General features: G+C 43.7%; 1 protein-coding gene across 1 annotated transcript in view; it reads right to left on the bottom strand.

The window, feature by feature from the left end:
* The window catches only part of GYG1 (glycogenin 1), a 35313-nt gene extending 18196 nt beyond the window's left edge, over positions 1-17117 (bottom strand). Inside the window, exons 1-4 of the mRNA XM_077160745.1 lie at positions 16937-17117; positions 13144-13279; positions 11107-11281; positions 10643-10805 (exon numbers count right to left, since the gene is read on the bottom strand). Of these exons, the coding sequence (XP_077016860.1) occupies positions 10643-10805; positions 11107-11281; positions 13144-13279; positions 16937-17117 (655 nt within the window). The remainder of the gene's footprint in view (positions 1-10642; positions 10806-11106; positions 11282-13143; positions 13280-16936) is intronic.
* Positions 17118-17380: the final 263 nt, after the last annotated feature.

The following is a 17380-nucleotide window of genomic DNA, read 5'->3' as shown; positions in this document are numbered from 1 at the left end:
CCTCAGATCACGAGGACCATGGCACTCAATTCAAAAGAATTAAAAAGAACAGTGTACATAGCTAAGCATGCGACCTTGATGATAAACTTACAAGTAAAAAAACAAGCCCTTTACCTACCTCCAAACATCTTCCTCCATGTAGTCCATATGCTGTCTGTTTTAGACCCAAGAGATTTTAGAAAGCACACTCAGAACCCTATCTCCCACGCAGAAGATTTGTCTCAGGAAAAATTTGGGTGAAGTGGTAGAGGGGTGGGCAGGAGGATCCTGCTCTAAGCACAAGCATGGCACACTGTGTAGTCACTTCCCATCTCAGTCTGCTTTGCCCAGCCTGTTTCCCTTCTCAATGCTGATAGCAGGAAATATCAGCATCGTCACAACTATTTACTTGGCTTTTCTTGGCTTTGAAGGAGACTGCCCAAATGTACCCTTATCCACGCTCTTTGCCAACCCCTACCCCAACCTTCCCAAATACCCTTGGTCAACTACAAGGACCAATGGTAGTCATTTAGCAAACACTCAAGGAGCAACCTCTCTACATACAGAGCCTCTTACAGGTCCCCATGCCTCAAGGAAGAAATGACTCAGTGGAAAACCAGGGTTTCACCCAATAAGTTCTGAACTTGTAAAGTTCTAAAGCAGGATAAGCTTCACTGTTAGATATGAGAACAAAAGATCTTAGCTATATAGCCAATTAAAATATTTTGAGGCATGAAACATTAAAGTCAAAACACCACGCCATCCAGAAGAGGCTTATTTCGTGTTCTACAAATATACCCCAAATGTGGGCACAGACGCAAGAATGAAGGTGGCTGAACTACAGAGACCTAAAATCTTCTTCACTGCCTTCTACATATAATCATTAAAAAAAAGACTGAGGAAATGTTCACTGCAGCTTTGTTCATAACAGCCTCAAATGGAAAACAGCCCAAATGCCTTCATCGTGTAAGTGTATGTGGTAAATCCATAGATTAGAATACTCCTCAGCAGTAAAAAGGAGCTAATTGTCAGCACACACGACAATTTGGATGGATCTCAAGGGAATTGCGCGGAGTGAAAAACTCCAAAACCACAAGGTTACATGTCGTATGATTCCATTTATAAAACAGTCTTTAAATAATAAAGAGAGCGAGAACAGATGTGCAGCTGCCAGAGGTTAGGGGGAGTAAGAGAGGGCTGTGGCTGCAAAACGGTGGTATGAGGGAACTGCTCTTTATCTTGACTGCAGTGGTCACACCAATCTACACACATGAAACAACTGCATGGAACTAAATCCCTGCACACACACACAGACACACACAAATGAGCATGGAGAAATTTGAGCATGATGGTGCACTGTACCAAGTTCTTGGGTGTGATGTTATGGTATTAGAGTTACGTAAGCGGTTATCATTGGGGGAACCGGGGGAGGGTACATACCATCTCCCTGTATTATACATCGCATAGCTGCATCTGAACCTGAGGGTCTCCCAACATAAAGAGTTAAACAAGTAAAAAAAAAAAAAAAAAAAAATCTGAGGATCAATGTGGTTAAAATGTAAAATAAAACCAGGAACTGTCAGCCACTAGATTCTAAATCCTGCAAGGGCAGAAATAATGGTTCTTTTTGTGTATCATTGCAATTCCAGCAAGTAGCAGAAAGCCTTACATGTAGGTAAAATATTTGTGGAATTAATGCAAGAACCTTGAAGATGTTTGGTAACAGCAGAAAAGTTGAAACAACTTAAATATTCAACCACAGAGAAACGGTTAGTGCAAGGTGATACTGGCACTAACTAATGGAATAATTTTCAGCCATTAAAACTAACAGCTATAGAGACCATGAGGCCACGGGGTCATATAAAAATATAAGGTTACATACATCGTGATTGTAACTTTGAACTTAAACATGAAAAACATTTATATTGAAAGGAAATACACAAAATAACAGTAACTGGTATTGTTATTAGGATACTGGTATTACAGGTGTTCCTGCCCCTCAGTGTCCCTCACATTATTATATTATTTACATAACTAAAAGTATCACTAACACAGTTGGGGCACAATGAGAATTATGCTGAGCACTTTTCTTTTTAGGATTCTTTACTTATTTTTTTAATGAAGAAAATATACATGTAGGTTATAATTTATATATATATATATATATTATTCCATTTAAGAACCTGAACGTTGACCACACTGTTTGCAGTTCTCTGTGTGGGCGCCACAGACTGGCCCCTCTGCTTTCCCTACCAGAAGGAACAGCAAACCATGGACTCTGCTTGCAATCAAACTGCTTTCCCTTATTTTACCACATATGTATTTCTCCTCAGACCATATGTAGTATTGTTTGGTTTTGAACTTTGTAAAAATGGGCATCATATTATACGCTTTTTCTACTACTTTTTTTTATACCACATTACAACGTTTTTTAATTAAGCAATTACATTATAAAGTGAGGCTCCTGATAGCAGTTGGGCACTGGGAATGAATTAACAGCACTGAAGAATGTGGTCTGGATGTGGTTAAAGGGGATATTTTAGGCTGTATATATGGTACTAGAATATAAATTAAAAAAACAAACCACAGGACTGTATAACACTGTGAACCTTAATGTAAGAAATGAACTATGGCTAATCGTATGATTATAATATTCTGTTATCAGTCATCAAGATACCATGCTAATGCGAGGGGTTTATAATAGAGTGGTGTATTAGAACTATTTTTGCATGATTTTTCCATAAACCACAACTTCTCTAATAAAAAAATATTAAAAAATAGTAATTGTACAGCAGAACTTCTCAGTACAACCATCGTGAGCCTGGGAAACAGGAGTCCACGACTTTGATCCCCCAGAGCTCCTGGCTGGCCTCTGGCCACAAAAGGCCACTCCCATTTACCCTCAGGTATGCACAAATATCATCCGTCCATCATGTGGGTCTCCGCCATAGGAAGGCTGAGAGGCACTGGTGGGATGGAAAGAAGCAAGAAGTGCAAAAGAAAAAGCAGAAAAGCAGACTTGTCGCATCATCGGTATCCATCAAATTGGCAAACCCTTAAACGTATAACAAGAACCTTGCCTCAAGAGGGGACAGCACAGGTCCTGAAACTTCCAGGGCCACTGACCTCATCACGCTGCTACAAAGGAGCTCCACTCTGCCAAAAACTGTGGATTAAAAATGAGATTAACTACTACCTAGAAGTCTATGCCTTCTTAGATAACTTTTTAATCCAGCATTCTAGAGATCTTAACCTTCTTTCTCCTAACACAACTCAGTATTTAACGGCCAGGCAAAAGTTTTAACACTAAAAACAGATTTTTCTGACGAAATTATCGACAACTTTTCTTTAAAAGCCCCTAAATAGAGCACAGTTCAAAGCAGAACACAAATCTAAACATGTCTGCACTGGAGAGCACACAAGGATGCCATGAAGACTGCTGAGTTTCCACTAGAAACCCCCCAGGATTTATGTCCAGTACATTCTACTCAGACTTCCAGAGGCAGCTTTATTTACTCTGACAGGTTGAGGCACCTTTAATCTCAATCATCTCAGAACCGACAGCATGATTAGCAGGCATTGCTGGCAGCTGTGGTCTGGTAGGGTGGAGGAGGCGGGGGAGAGTGCCTGGTGACGCAGGTGAGAGAAAGAGAGCAGGGACGTGGAACGAGGGACACGTGGCACCTGTTAGCAAGCAAAAGCAAATATCTGATTCTGTCTCATCCTTCCACCAGGCTGCTCAAATGCTAGTAATAACCTAATGTCCACTTGGTATTTTCCAGGCATTCTGAGCAAGATCATGAACTTGGGAACTGTGGCCACACTACAGCACTTATCAGAAACTGGGTCTATTCATTAGTTTTTATAAGACAGAAACAAAGTTGTTTGAGCGCTGTCTTTTAATTTTTGCCTTTGTCCAGTGTTCATGTAGCTGTGTGCTCCTTTCACAGCTTGTTGGCCGCCAGCTTCCCCACTGTGCAAAGCAGAGAGGGTGGGTTTAAACGTGAATCCCAGTATCTTAGCAGCAGGAATGTTCCCCCCAAAACTTGGCTACTCAAAGGGTAGTCCTGGCCCCAGCAGTACAGCACCACGGCCCGGGAAGCATGATAAAAATGCACAATGTGGGGCCTCACCCAGATCTACTAAATCAGAATCCACATTTTGATCCCCGGGTGATTTGTTTGCACATTAAGATTTGAGAAGCACTGATCTAGAATCTTTTGGAGGACGATTCCTTATTTTGTTAGATAAGATGCTGCAGCTCTCAAAAATGTCATTTCTATAGAGACTAGATATCTAAAATTATATAGATAACATGTCAGATGTTATAGATAGGAAGACAAGACAGATTCCAGCTCCGGAAGGGTTCACAATCCAGTAAGGGGCAGATATCAAGCACATATATTTACAAATTTACAGTAAAATATAATTAATATGATCAGAGATATAGGCAAGAGCTGAAATGAGCATATGTTGACTTCCTACAGTGTAGCAGACACCATCATCCCTGCCTACAGCAAGATGTCAAGGGTCACTAAATTACAATTAATGAGTGGTCCGGCTCTTGGGGGATTTCTAGGAGGTTTACTGAGGATCATGAGATTAACCCCAAACAGCTCATAGAAATCCAGGCACTTTGAGCTCAATCTCAGCACCACTAAGTTTCACTGGTCTGAACACACTTAAGCCAAGAAAAATCTATTAAGATTTCATGGTACAGCTTTTTCTTTCATTCTTTTTCTCTAAAAAAAAAAAGTCTTAATAATTAAACTATAAAATAAATAATTATACAAATAAAGGAAACATTTGTTCTTGGCTTAAATTTCAGCTTCTCAAGTCTATGGCAGGTTCCCCTGATATAGATTTTCTTAGTACTCTGAACTTATCCGAACCATAATTATTTAATTAATTCTGTAATTAATTAGTGTTAACATCTGTAAGTGCTCATGGAATATAAGCTTTAAAGGCAGGGATAAAACCTGTATTATTTGCCAGACTACTCCTGGCTTGTAAATTGATCTTGCCCAGCTTTGGATCTAAAATGAATTTTGAAATACTGAATGACTGGACTGACTATAGAAACGTGAGCATGATACTTACAAGAATTCTTCCAGACCCCACGAAGTAATGCAAGACTATCAACTATTTCTAGGCAGTGTGGTAGAGACGGGGCAAACAGCGGCTGTGGGGTGAAGGCTCGAGCCTCCTCACCCTCACCCCTCCAATGAGGAATATACCAGCTGCTCTGTTTACTCACAGAGGAATGAATTTTACACAATCTATAATAAGGCAAAGAGGAGCGGTACTGTTTTACTTCATCTTGTATCATTCTCAGGAAAGTCACAGTGTAAACCAGCAAGGAGGGGGCAGTGTGACGGTAGCTCAGTGGCAGAATTCTCACCTGCCATGCTGAGACCCGAGTTAGATTAGCAGGGCCTGCCCGTATATAAAAAAAAAAAAAAAAAAAAAAAAAGACAGACAGACAGACATTCCCACAACACAACCACAGCGTTGAAGAGACCCTAGTTCAGGCCTGGCTGTGCCACCAGCTGGGGGACACCACTGGCAAGGCCCCACTTGACCCGTCACAACAGCGGGTTCCTAATCCTAGCTACTGTCTACAGCAGGCCTTCAAGGAATATTTTTAAAATGAATGAGTGAATGAGTGAGTGAGTGAATGAATGAAGGCCTGCCTCACAGGACCACTGAGAAATAAAGTGACAAAATAAGTAAAATCACCAGCATAAGCACCCGCACCCATGGAGTACATAAGTCCCTTTCTCCTTCTCTAGTTCTCACAGGGTTCCTGACCTCTACTGGTTACCAGGCTAGAGACAAACAGAGGGCTAAAAAAAAAAATACCCATGGGTACAATAAGTTAAAAATAGCTGTAAAAAGTCACTCAAGAAAAAACTATCTGTGCTCATTTATCTTGCGATTACATGTTATGCCTTTTGCTTGTCATCTCTACTTATTTAGAAGACTGATTACCCAAGCTGTCAATTAAATGATGTAAATGCAAGAGAACAGAGTCACTTTCAAGCAGCAGATGAAATACTCTAAGTTGCAGCTGAGTGTTTGGACAGTCGGGGAAGGCTTACTACAGGAAGATAACTGTCAAGGCAGAACCTATCAAGTCAGGGAACCGAGGGGGCACACCTGAATTTCTGAGCTTGTTTGGTGTGGGCAAGACAAGTACTATCTTGAAATACTTCTCTCCTTCATTCCTTTTTTGGGGGAGTGCAGGTCCAGCAGAAGCCCAACTGACAACAAAGATTAGAGAATTCAGGACTGGTGTCAATTTTAGACTTTAATGAACCTATTCCAAGTCTTTTCAGTTAAAAATCCCTGAAACATTATTCTACTCTCCTGGTTTATATCCCTATGCACAGAAAAACAGATCTTACAGTTAATCTCTCCATGGCCACTTGGAATTAGAATACGAATCGTATGCAGATATACTGACTCCAAAACAGATCCTGGATTCCCCCTAAAATAAAAGTGTAGAAGGCGGGCCACGGTGGCTCAGCAGGCAGAGTTCTCACCTGCCATGCCGGAGACCCGGGTTCCATTCCCGGTACCTGCCCGTGTAACAACAAAAAGTGCACATAAAATTCTGCCACTGATTTCTTCTATCCTATCTTCTTTCTGAAAATTCAACTATAGACCAAAATTCCAGTACTCCAATAAGAGGCTTAAGGTATTTAACTAACAGTACTTAAAAGGAATCCCAACATTAAACAAAAAGACATTCCAAGTTGGAAGATGCAAAGTCTTTTTTTACTTAAGCTTTTTGAGATATGTACTAACACACATGGATGACATTTAATAGACATCAATTTTCAAGCATTAAACCTTTGTCTTTAACTGTATTAAGTATCCTTAATTTAGGATACTCTAGTGTCACAGAGGAAAAGAAAAAAATCCTCAACTTGCATTCAGGCTAATTTCTTCAAATTAAGAATGAAGTTCATCAGCTTTATTTCAAATGAGCATGCAGAGAAGACAGAAAATTGCTGATTAGTACCTGCGCTATTGTAATACCCCACCCTTCCCCATTTGCTAACAAGTCCTGAAATCAACCTTTATCTCGACAAGTTCTATAAAATGCTGATGTATATCCATTTCACAATACTGATTGTTCAATTTTTCAGGAAACATGTAACTTCAGTGATGAAGTAAATACCAAGACAGTTCGACAATACAAACAAACGTATGGAAATAGAGAGTCTTCACTACGGGAAGTTAACTTCCTGCTGTGAATTAGGTACATACTCATTAGTTCTACATCTGAATACAGCAGATATTGGGGAAGGAGAGAGAAGTCAAGGCACCTAGCAGGGTTTGCCATATTAGGGTTATTCTCTCGGCTAGAGACAATGAAGTGTTTAAAGAGCTGGTGATTAAGAGCATGACAGCTACATTCTCTCACGTTAGAAGGACTGTGCAGGCAGCTGCAAATGCTCAGCCATCAGCAGACTGTGTGGCTTGTCAGTGAACACCAGGTCCCATCAGTTTCTGTTGAATGTATGCAAGACGCTAAGCAGGACTTCCAAGATATGAGTGACTGTGAGATACAATCACCGACACACTCATCCTCCATAACGCTGGTCTAAAAACGCTGGGACTTAAGGCCCCTGCTCAAGTACAACAGAGGGTACCCAAGGATGTTTGAAAATGTAATGGTGAAAAGAAGCACCCACCTTACAATTAGGCACCGTATAGAAAATTTAAGGCAAAGCAAGGTTACTGCCATCACAAAAGGACATCGCTCAAAAGGAAAAAGCTCATTAATATTTGGTGTAATCCAGCAAACTTTACATCTCACGCAAAGCTATTGACTCAGAACGAATAGCAAACCGCTCCAGAGAGAAGGATCCCAACATATGGGGCAAGCTTTTTTTTTTTTTTTGCTGAGTAAAATTTAACATATACTTCAAGTGAAATCAACCTCTCATTTCAGAGCTGCTAGTTAGTTGTTCTATTGAATGTAAAGAGCATATTGAAAATGAACTGTAAGTCTCCATGTTGTGTAGCTGGATTTTTACCTCTTTCAATTAAGCATTTCTATCAACAGGGAAAATTCAATCCGTTGCCACCAACTGGCCAGTAAAGGGGATCTCTTACAGAAAGGCCAGAGCCTGGCACACCTCCCGCTGAATAATGAAGTACGCTAGCAGGCTCAGAGAGAATCCCTCAGTGGTTTCAGATTCTGGCAGAAGCAGCAGAAAGTGCTTTCTAGTTGAACACTTTTCACACATTCAGGCTTCCTAACAACGAGTCCAACAACTGTCTCCGTGTCTCTAGCTTCTGGAATAAGGCCGAGGATCCGGGTTGGGACCACCGGCTAATTAATTAGTTTCATATTCTAAAAATGTAACCTGGACAATTTACCATGGACCACTATTCTTACCTACCCAAACTCTTATCTCTCAACCCAGCATCTAACACTCTTCTAGTTTAGAAATTGGATTCTTTTTACAGGATTAAGATCGTGTGGATTTCAGGTGGCCGTAAGGATGTGGTTCAATTTACTGAGGCTGAAAAAAGTTACACTGAATTTCTGGCAGGATTACATTTACTTCCTTCAAATTTGGTGAAAGGAGGTGAAGAAAACCACCCTCTGACGGGAAGATTAGCAGTAGACTTCTGCTAAAAAGACACTCAGCTTCCTTTTATGCAAAGGTAACTGTTTTGGTATAAGCAATAGGGAAAAAAGAACACATGTTTTGAATACAAATACTTCTACAGCTTTTATTCCTATACGAATGAAAAATAGCAGGAGCGAAAAGCTTTAGAGAAGTGAATTTACCATTGGCCCTGACCACGGCCAACATCCAACACATTGTAATGTTCTTAAGAACATAAATGTTGCTTAAACCAAGACCGCTTTTCTTTGTAGGAAGCTGTTCTTCATCATGGCTCTGAAATCCTCACATTCGAGAGCAGGGATGGATGGCCTTGACACAAAGCAGGGTGATGGGACCAGCTGCTTTGTTGCAGGAGGCCGCCCTGTGCCCTGCAGGACCTGCAGCAGCGTCGGTGGCCTCCACCCACAAGACACCAGTAGCAGCCCCCAGCTGTGACAACAAAAACTATCTCCAGATGTTGCTAAATGTCCCTGGGATGGGGAGCAGGGGGGGCAGCAAAACAGCTGCAGTTGAGAGCAACTGGCATGGAGTATAAACTTGCCCAACACTGAAACAAGGTTGACTTAAACTTCCTTATTCTCTTCAATGACATTTTAAATAGCTGCAAACCCCAAATCCCCAAATGCCTCAACAGAATGAATTTTTTGTGGGTAAACAGTAGCAACAAAAACCCAACCTCAGCTTTACACATAATGTAAACATTCCAGACTTCTAATCTTTTCATTCAAAAATTTTAAGCTTCCCATCTTTTAACTTCAGTCATCTGATGAACTCTGATATTTCACCTTTTAATTTAAAAGCTTTCGATTTAAGATTTTGATTTTGAATTTGGTACTAGTTAATGGAAACGATTCTCATATCTGCACCTAGGGCTGAGCATTAAGTCAACTGAGGAAGACTGTTCCTGTTCATCCCAAAAGATCTACTCACTGCAAATCTCAGGTTGGGTCTTCGAGGGAGAAGCGGGAGGAAAGAAGTTGCTGCTGCAGAGCTCAGGCTGCTGGCCCATGTTTCCCACCTGCTCTTTTGTCAAAATGTCAAGTATCTGACAGTGAGTCACTGCCGGGCGGGCTTCTTAGGACATGTCCTTATTCGTGTTCACAGTGGGTCTTCTCATTATTCAAAAGTTCTATCAACATTAATCTGAAGAAGAACCACTTTTGCATGCAAACTCTGGGGTGTTGTTTATGTTCTGTAGGTTTTGTTCGGAAAGGTGGGATGCGAGCTTGTTATGTATTACTTCAGAGAATAGCCTGATACGGAAGCACATCTACTAGTTCAAAATTCCTAAATCACAGGGAGTCAGGACCTTTCTACATACACCTTTAGCTACAGATACACTCATACGTTATGGAAACTGGATGCTGACTTTGTCAATTTTCTATCCTTCAGCCTTGCAGATGCCACACTATCTGATGCGCGCAGCCTGCCGGAAAATGAGAGGTTAAACAAAGATTATTCATGTAAATTTTCTACCTTCTTTTTTTTAACCCCTCCTGGGGGGATGAGAGTCAAATGAACAACTTTACTCTTCAGTTTACTATGGAGAGAATCGCATCTTTTGCTGTCCAGGGAGCGAAATCCAGTACAACTGCAACTAAAGAGCCAGGTCCTTTCCTATTAGCAATGCCTGTCTAACCCTCTCATGCCTGAGTTTACTAGGGTTTAAAAACAGTTGCTAAGTTTTTGATTTGTATAATAGCAGTCAGAGTTCTTGAATAATTATGGTACATTTATCTTACTCTAAAATTCGCAGGGAAGGCCATTTAAAGGCAAGCCTATAAAACTGCCTATCTTGGTTAGGCAAATTTTATGTAACTCTAGGAAAAAAAAAAGATTCATGTACACAAAACACACAATACTATTTCCAACAGCACAACTTAAAATGTTTGCTGCATCTCACTGCATCGCTATTTTCCAAGCACAAGGAACCATAACAATGAACTCACCGAGATAAGCAGCCCTAGAAATTACTAAGCGTTTTATCGGATATGAAAATAATAGATACATACCATCAAAACTACCTTGCTCAGAAGCAAGGTGCAACAGCTGACCGTATGTTTCAATTGAAGGTTGGTAAACAAAGACTCCAGAATTGAAGCAGTCCGGCCATCCAGGGTCTGGGGCTGCTGACAATTCCTCTCTCTCAAAAAGATCATCGATATTTGCTAGGACCTGATTCAAAGGGGGAAAAAGCGTCAGAGAGATGTTCTGCTGCAGCAAACCCTCCTTAAATTCTGCCTGAGTTATCCAACACATGCCAAAAAAAAAAAAAAAAAAAAATGCAGCCTGTGGCTGGTCTTAACTCTTCAGCCGACAGCTGGGAGGCAGTCTGGACCTACTCTCTGCCATCACCTGGCTCTCGATAACAGCAATTTTATCTGAACGGAACTGGTGAGTCTTGACAGCATTCCTCCAACGTGGAGCAGGTCTCCATTACTAAATGCATTTTTTCAGCTCTCAAAGCCACACTCACCAGAGTGTCTGCATCCATGAACACACATTTTGAATACTGTGTAAGCGACCAGCAGTGGAGCTTTGTTAACGTGACGCCCAGCTCAGGCCTCTTCATTAAGGTCAGATGGGCAGAGTCCCCACTGTCCAGGACATCGACTAGGATAACTTCATCGAAGACAGTCTCTAACACTTTCCTGTCAAAACGAAATCCAGAAAGCAATGCTTAGCATCTTTCCAGAACAAGGGACCAGTCTACTGTAAGACCGCAGTCATCTTCTCCTAGCCTTCTTAGAATTACTAGAACAATCTGTTACTTTGGCACAGTGCAATCCTTCATACTTGTCCTCATGGACCTCAGGACAATCTAAGTTTATCTGCATGTGCAGTTAACTTCGTTAAAGTCACAAACCTGTTGATGGTGAGGGTGAAAAGCTCCTGTCTTAAAACATTATTTTTCTGTTTTCTACTTTATATTGCGCCACTGCCCATGAGGCAGAGCGTGGACAGGGCTGGGAGAAATGTGACTCACATTTGGTAAGAGAGCACATTTCTGAAACAGACTACGTATTTATAAATGCTATTTTAATTAGAATTAATTTTGCTGTTGATTGCATATTTTGACAAGTGATGCTGAATAATGTGCATTTATCTACAATGAACTCTATTACTTTATAACTTTTGCAAAAACTGCCTGAAGTTGTGTGTATCAAAAAAAAAAAGCTTAATGGCTCAGCTATTTGGTTACCATTATTTAGATTCCAACGTAAACAGCTTTTATTATGTACTTAGCACTCTGCTTGGGCATAATGAAAGGCACTCACTTTGGACTGTGTGGTACAACACATATCTGCCCCAAACTAACTAAAGCTTTATTTTAGAAAGCTCTAGAGCTGGGTTAGCAGGTGGACTTGGTTAAGATACTAAAACCTGGCACAAGGAAAACTGCATGATAACAAGAGACTCACACTGAAAGTTTACAGCAATATCAGATATGCAGGACAAAACTGGTACTGTTTCCAAAGCTGTACAAAAAGTGTCCCAGCTCACCCAGTAAACTTGATCTTTTTGAGAACAGCCAGTAGCACCATTTACTACAGTAAATCAGGGAAGCAAATCTGAGACGAGATCTGGCTTCTTACACACAGCCTTACTAATAGACTACAAATTAGGAGGTACACATTAGGAAGCAGGCTTTTTTTGTATTTTTCTAAATTACCCTTTAGGAACAAGGTTGTTAGTATGTGCGATATAGGTATACATACATAATGCTTCCCTTTTCAGGGGTCCTTGGCATGCACTTAATATTTTCAGAAAAAAAAAGCCACAAAAAGGATGTCTTCAATTTCCAAGAGTGCTAGGAGAACACAAAAATAAACACAATGCAGAGCTGCTAGTGTGCCTTCTTATCTTTAAAGTTAATATTAGGGACTTGGTGTTCAGATCCTTCAAGAAGTAGCTTCAACAAATCAAAGTGGACCAAACTCATCAATAGGCAGCTCCTACTCCCTGCAGTGGTGGTCCCCAGCACCAGCCCAGGCTCAGAGGGCCCTTTAGCAAAGACTCCCGTCTACAGCATCAGAAAAGACCATTAGGTTAGAAATGTCACATGGCCTTGGAGAAACTACTTTTCTTTCCAAGTCACGTGAGGGGGTCTTCCCTGGTTTAAAACAGGAAACAACATCTCCCTGGCAACACATGAGCCTGACTTGATATGTGAGGAGGGCAAATGAAGTGTGACTACATAAAGCTGCCCTTAATCAGGGAAGGTCTGGACTGAAACATTCATGCATGTGGACCGGAGGACAAGCTCAGGGAGAGTCTCCCTCTTTCTACTCCTAGTGGGAATCAGGGAAGGTGTGGGCCGTGATCTCCCAAGAAGGAGCTACAAACCTTGGCTGGAATGTCTTCCGAAACTTAGAAAGAGGTTTCAGACTTGGGAATCCTTTACTCAGCAACTCTCATCATCAATCCCTGAAATGCCTAGGCCTCCATGTCTGCTGCTGTCAGCAACAAGGGAGGAGTGCCGGAGTCCCGCGGGCGGGCAGTGAGTGCTCACCTCATGGAGTCGGAGACCTGCGGTGTGGCAAGCACGACCAGTCTCCTGGTGGTCCTGTGCTGCTTCAGTGACGAGCCCAGGACCAGCGCGCCTCTGGCGTAGGCGTCATTTGTGGTGAGCGTCACAAAGGCCTGGTCTTGATACAAAGAAACAAACCCACACATTACAACATGCTACCACCGAGAAAGCCACACCAGAACCCCTTTCAAAAAGTAACAAGGCACAGATGTGGCCTCTCTCTCCAGCCAACACAACAAGCAAACTCACCACCCTCCCCCTGTCTACATGGGACATGACTCCCAGGGGTGTGGACCTTCCTGGCAACGTGGGACAGAAATCCTAGAATGAGCTGAGATTCAGCATCAAGGGATTGAGAAAACCTTCTCGACCAAAAGGGGTAAAGTGAAATGAGACAAAGCATCAATGGCTGAGAGATTCCAAACAGAGTCAAGAGGTTATCCTGGAGGTTATTCTTACACATTAAGTAGATATCACCTTGTTAGTCAAGATGTAATGGAGAGGCTGGAGGGAAGTGCCTGAAACTGTAGAGCTGTGTTCCAACAGCCATGTTTCTTGATGATGATTGTATAATGATACAGCTTTCACAATGTGACTGTGTGATTGTGAAAACCTTGTGTCTGATGCTCCTTTTATCTACCTTATCAACAGATGAGTAAAACATATGGAATAAAAATAAATAACAGGGGGAACAAATGTTAAAATAAATTTAGATTGAAATGGTAGTGACCGATGAAAGGGAGGGATAAGGAGTATGGTATGTATGAATTTTTTTTCTGTTGTCTTTTTATCTCTTTTTCTGAATTGATGCAAAAGTTCTAACAAATTATCATGATGATGAATATGCAACTATGTGATGATATTGTGAATTACTGATTATATATGTACAACAGAATGATATGTTAAGAATATTTGTGTTCCTTTCTTGTCATATTTTTTTTAATTTAGAAATTAATAAAAATATTTCTTAAAAAAGGAGCAACTAAAGAGACAATGACAATTAATCACCAAATAATCCTGGACTGGATCTAAGAATGAGAAGGAAAGGCTCAAAAGGGCATCATAGGAACACAAGAAAAAATAGGAAAATAGAATGTACATTTTACATCAATGTTAAACTTCAACTTGATAACTGCACATAAGATGCGTACATAAGTGAATATTCCTAATCATAGGAAATGTACATAGAAGTGGGTGTTCAAGGAGTGTGATATGCACAGCCTGCTCTCAAATGTTCAGAAAAGGATAGCCAGATATGATAGAACGATAAGGCAAGGGTGGGGAAATGTGAAAACCTGGTAGATCTGGGTGTCAGGGGGATGAGGGTATGTTGGAGTTCTCTTTAAAGGGGCTGATTATTTTTGCAACTGTTCTATATGTTATAAATTATTTGAAAATAAAAAGGTTTTTTTTAAGTGAAAAAAAAAGTAATGAGGCAAAATCAGGTCCTCTGAAATCAACTTGGTCTATTAATAAAGGAACAGCTAAGTTCTGGGGAAGAAAACCCAAGAACCCACTTCAAGAATGGGTCACAACTGTCCAAACCACTGTTCAGTGGGATCATCTGGAGCAACCTTCCAGACGCTGACTGAGTTAGAAACATTAAATCCATTTCAGAGTCTGGACAAGCTAAATTCTCAAACTTAATAGTAGCTTAGCACCCAGATGGTGACCCTCAGGCAATTAACAGGTTGGTAATGAAAAGATCAGGAGTCCATTTTCTGTTTTTCCTAAAAAGTGCTGCAGACAGCACATGCAAATCCGCCAACCTGAATTAAACTGGTCTGTCAGCACACATACTCTTCATTCTGGTGCTTCCATTTCTGCCAAGTCTGGGGCCCTTTATACTTGCTATTTCCTCCACCTGGAGCCAAAGCTCCCCTGCCCCACCACCTCTCCAGAGTCACCTGGAGTCTCTGTTCAGATTTCACCTCCTCATTGAGGTCTTTTCCCTCTGATGTTTCTATCTAAATATTGACCAAAGCGCTCTTCAATGGATTTAAGGATCGCTCCACAAGCACTAACACAGGTGCCTTCTCTTCCCTTGGAGAAGAAAGCAACTCCCTCCGACTCTGTAGCCCGGGGTCCCACGACAAGCAAATACAAAAAAACCAATCTCTAAATAATCACAAAGAAGACATGCAAAGTATTTTTCCTACTGAACAACTCCAACCCTCCCGAGAACAGCAGCCTAGCTAGCCTTTAAGAGTGTCCCTGTCCTCCGTTGGGGCGATTCTGGGGCACGCCCTGTCTCCAAGGCGACACTCAGGATCAAGACCTGGCAGGGGTCACTCGGGACAATGTTGCCCAACCAGGGAGTTGGGACATTTTGTCATGAAGTGACTCTGTCTTGGGTTTCTTCATTCTCCCTTTGCTCATTTTCGAACCTGGAGGCTACAGGTAGTGGAAATTCCATGGAGGGAAGTGATAAAAACTGTAACTGGAGCAGTGGGCCAGTGCGTTTCCCCCAGCTTCCCACTTGACAGGCATCCTCACATCTAACTGTGTGACCCTCTCCTCCAGGGCAGCCTGGGTGTCAGTCGTAGAAAGACCAGCATTTCCCACCCATGGCGGGGGCCACTGGCGTCCCGATGAGTCACACTCTAGGAAAGCTCAGACCAGTGATACCTGTCAGCTGACACCCACGGACCTCTGTACTTGCTTTAACTACCAGCAGGTCAGTTCAGCCCTTCACAGGTAACATTGCAAAGTCAGTCTACCCGAAAGCTGCTCAATAATCTGGGCCATTATGAATGATGTTGTAACTCGAAAGGTCCAGGTACCAAATATCACTGTTAAAAATTTAATGAAGTGAGTCTGATGTGAGGAGTTCAGAAGGAAAAGCAAGGGCAGGTACTTTTTTTTTTTTATCAGAGATGAAGTAAGGGATAGGACAAAGGCTTAGGAACACAGTAAGGTTAGAATGCCAGACCTAGCAAATATTACTGGGCTGAACAGGAAAGACCAACGACAGTTGGGTAGAAGTTTAATCTTTCTAGAGAACTCTGGGCTGCATCTGCGGTTTGTTTTGGGGTGTTTTTTTTTTTTTTGGCGTTTCGACTGCTGAAACAACCCACGCGACTGGCCTCATCATCTCGGAGAGGACCAGCCATCTCGGGGCCTCTCGGCCCCCCGGGCTCGCTTCGCCCGGCCGCCCCGACACCTCGCAACAAGTGGGGCTGCGGCCCTCCCACCGCGCAGGGCCGGCTCCCCACGGCGCTACCGGACTCCGGGCTTCCGCCACCCGGCCCCAGAGGCCTAAAAATAGGCACAGCGCAGCGGCGCAGGCTGGGGTGCGCGGCCGAAGCGCAGGGCCGGGGCCGTGGGGGTGCCCGCTCGCGGCCGTCCCTTTGGTTCCTGCCCGCGGGGACTGGGGCGGCTTCCCCGGCGCCCGGTGCGCCCACGGCTCGCTCCCGGCGCCCCAGGAAGGTGGGGGAAACTGGGCTTCCCACCCCCACTCAGCCCCGCCGCAGCTGCTCCGCCCGCCAGCCCTCCACGGCCGGGGCAGCAGGAAGGGCAAGGAGACGGAAGCGGGAACGAGGGCGGAGGGCCGAGGCTCGGCGCGGCTGCCCCGCATTACCGCGCTCTCGGGGTCCCCGACGCAGGCAGCAGCCGGCTCTGAGAGGCCAGCCGGCGACTTTACGGCAGCCGTCGCCCCGTCGGGAACTCCCCGGGAGACCTGAGGGCCCAGCGAGAAGCCGGCGGCTCTCGGGGGCCGGGGGCCGGGGGCGCGGCGGAACGGAGCCCGCAGTGCGGAGGGCAGCGCGGCGCGTACCTGTCATGGTGCCGCGGGAGGCGCGCGCGGCCGCCGCAGCCGCAGGTTGGAGGCTCGCAGAAGCCCGGCGCCGGGAGGCAGCGCGGCCAGCGGGGAGGCGCGGCTGGAGCCGAGTGGCCGCCCGCGCCGCTCTTATAGCGCCCGTCACGTGGCCGCGCACGCTCCCCGCAGCCCTCGGCATCCGCCCAGCTGTGCGCCCCGCTGGGTTTGGCCCGCGCGGTTGCGGGAACCGGGTCGCCCCTCCCTTGGGGATGGGTTCCGGGTTCGGCTCTCCCCGCGCCCCTGGGCTGGCCCACGCGGGCGCCTTTTGGCCCCACGTCCGGATACCTGCCCCGGGACCGCGCACCGCTCTGGTAGCCGGATAGATAGAGGGGTACTTGGGCGTGAAGTATGACGTCAGCAGGACAAACGCCTAAAGAAACCGAGAGTTTGGGATCTTTAAAA

The sequence above is a fragment of the Tamandua tetradactyla genome, chromosome 5, assembly GCF_023851605.1.
Source record: "Tamandua tetradactyla isolate mTamTet1 chromosome 5, mTamTet1.pri, whole genome shotgun sequence".
Lineage (NCBI taxonomy): Eukaryota > Metazoa > Chordata > Mammalia > Pilosa > Myrmecophagidae > Tamandua > Tamandua tetradactyla.
The sequence above is the reverse complement of the archived record's forward strand: the minus strand, read 5'-3'. Positions and strand labels throughout refer to the sequence as shown.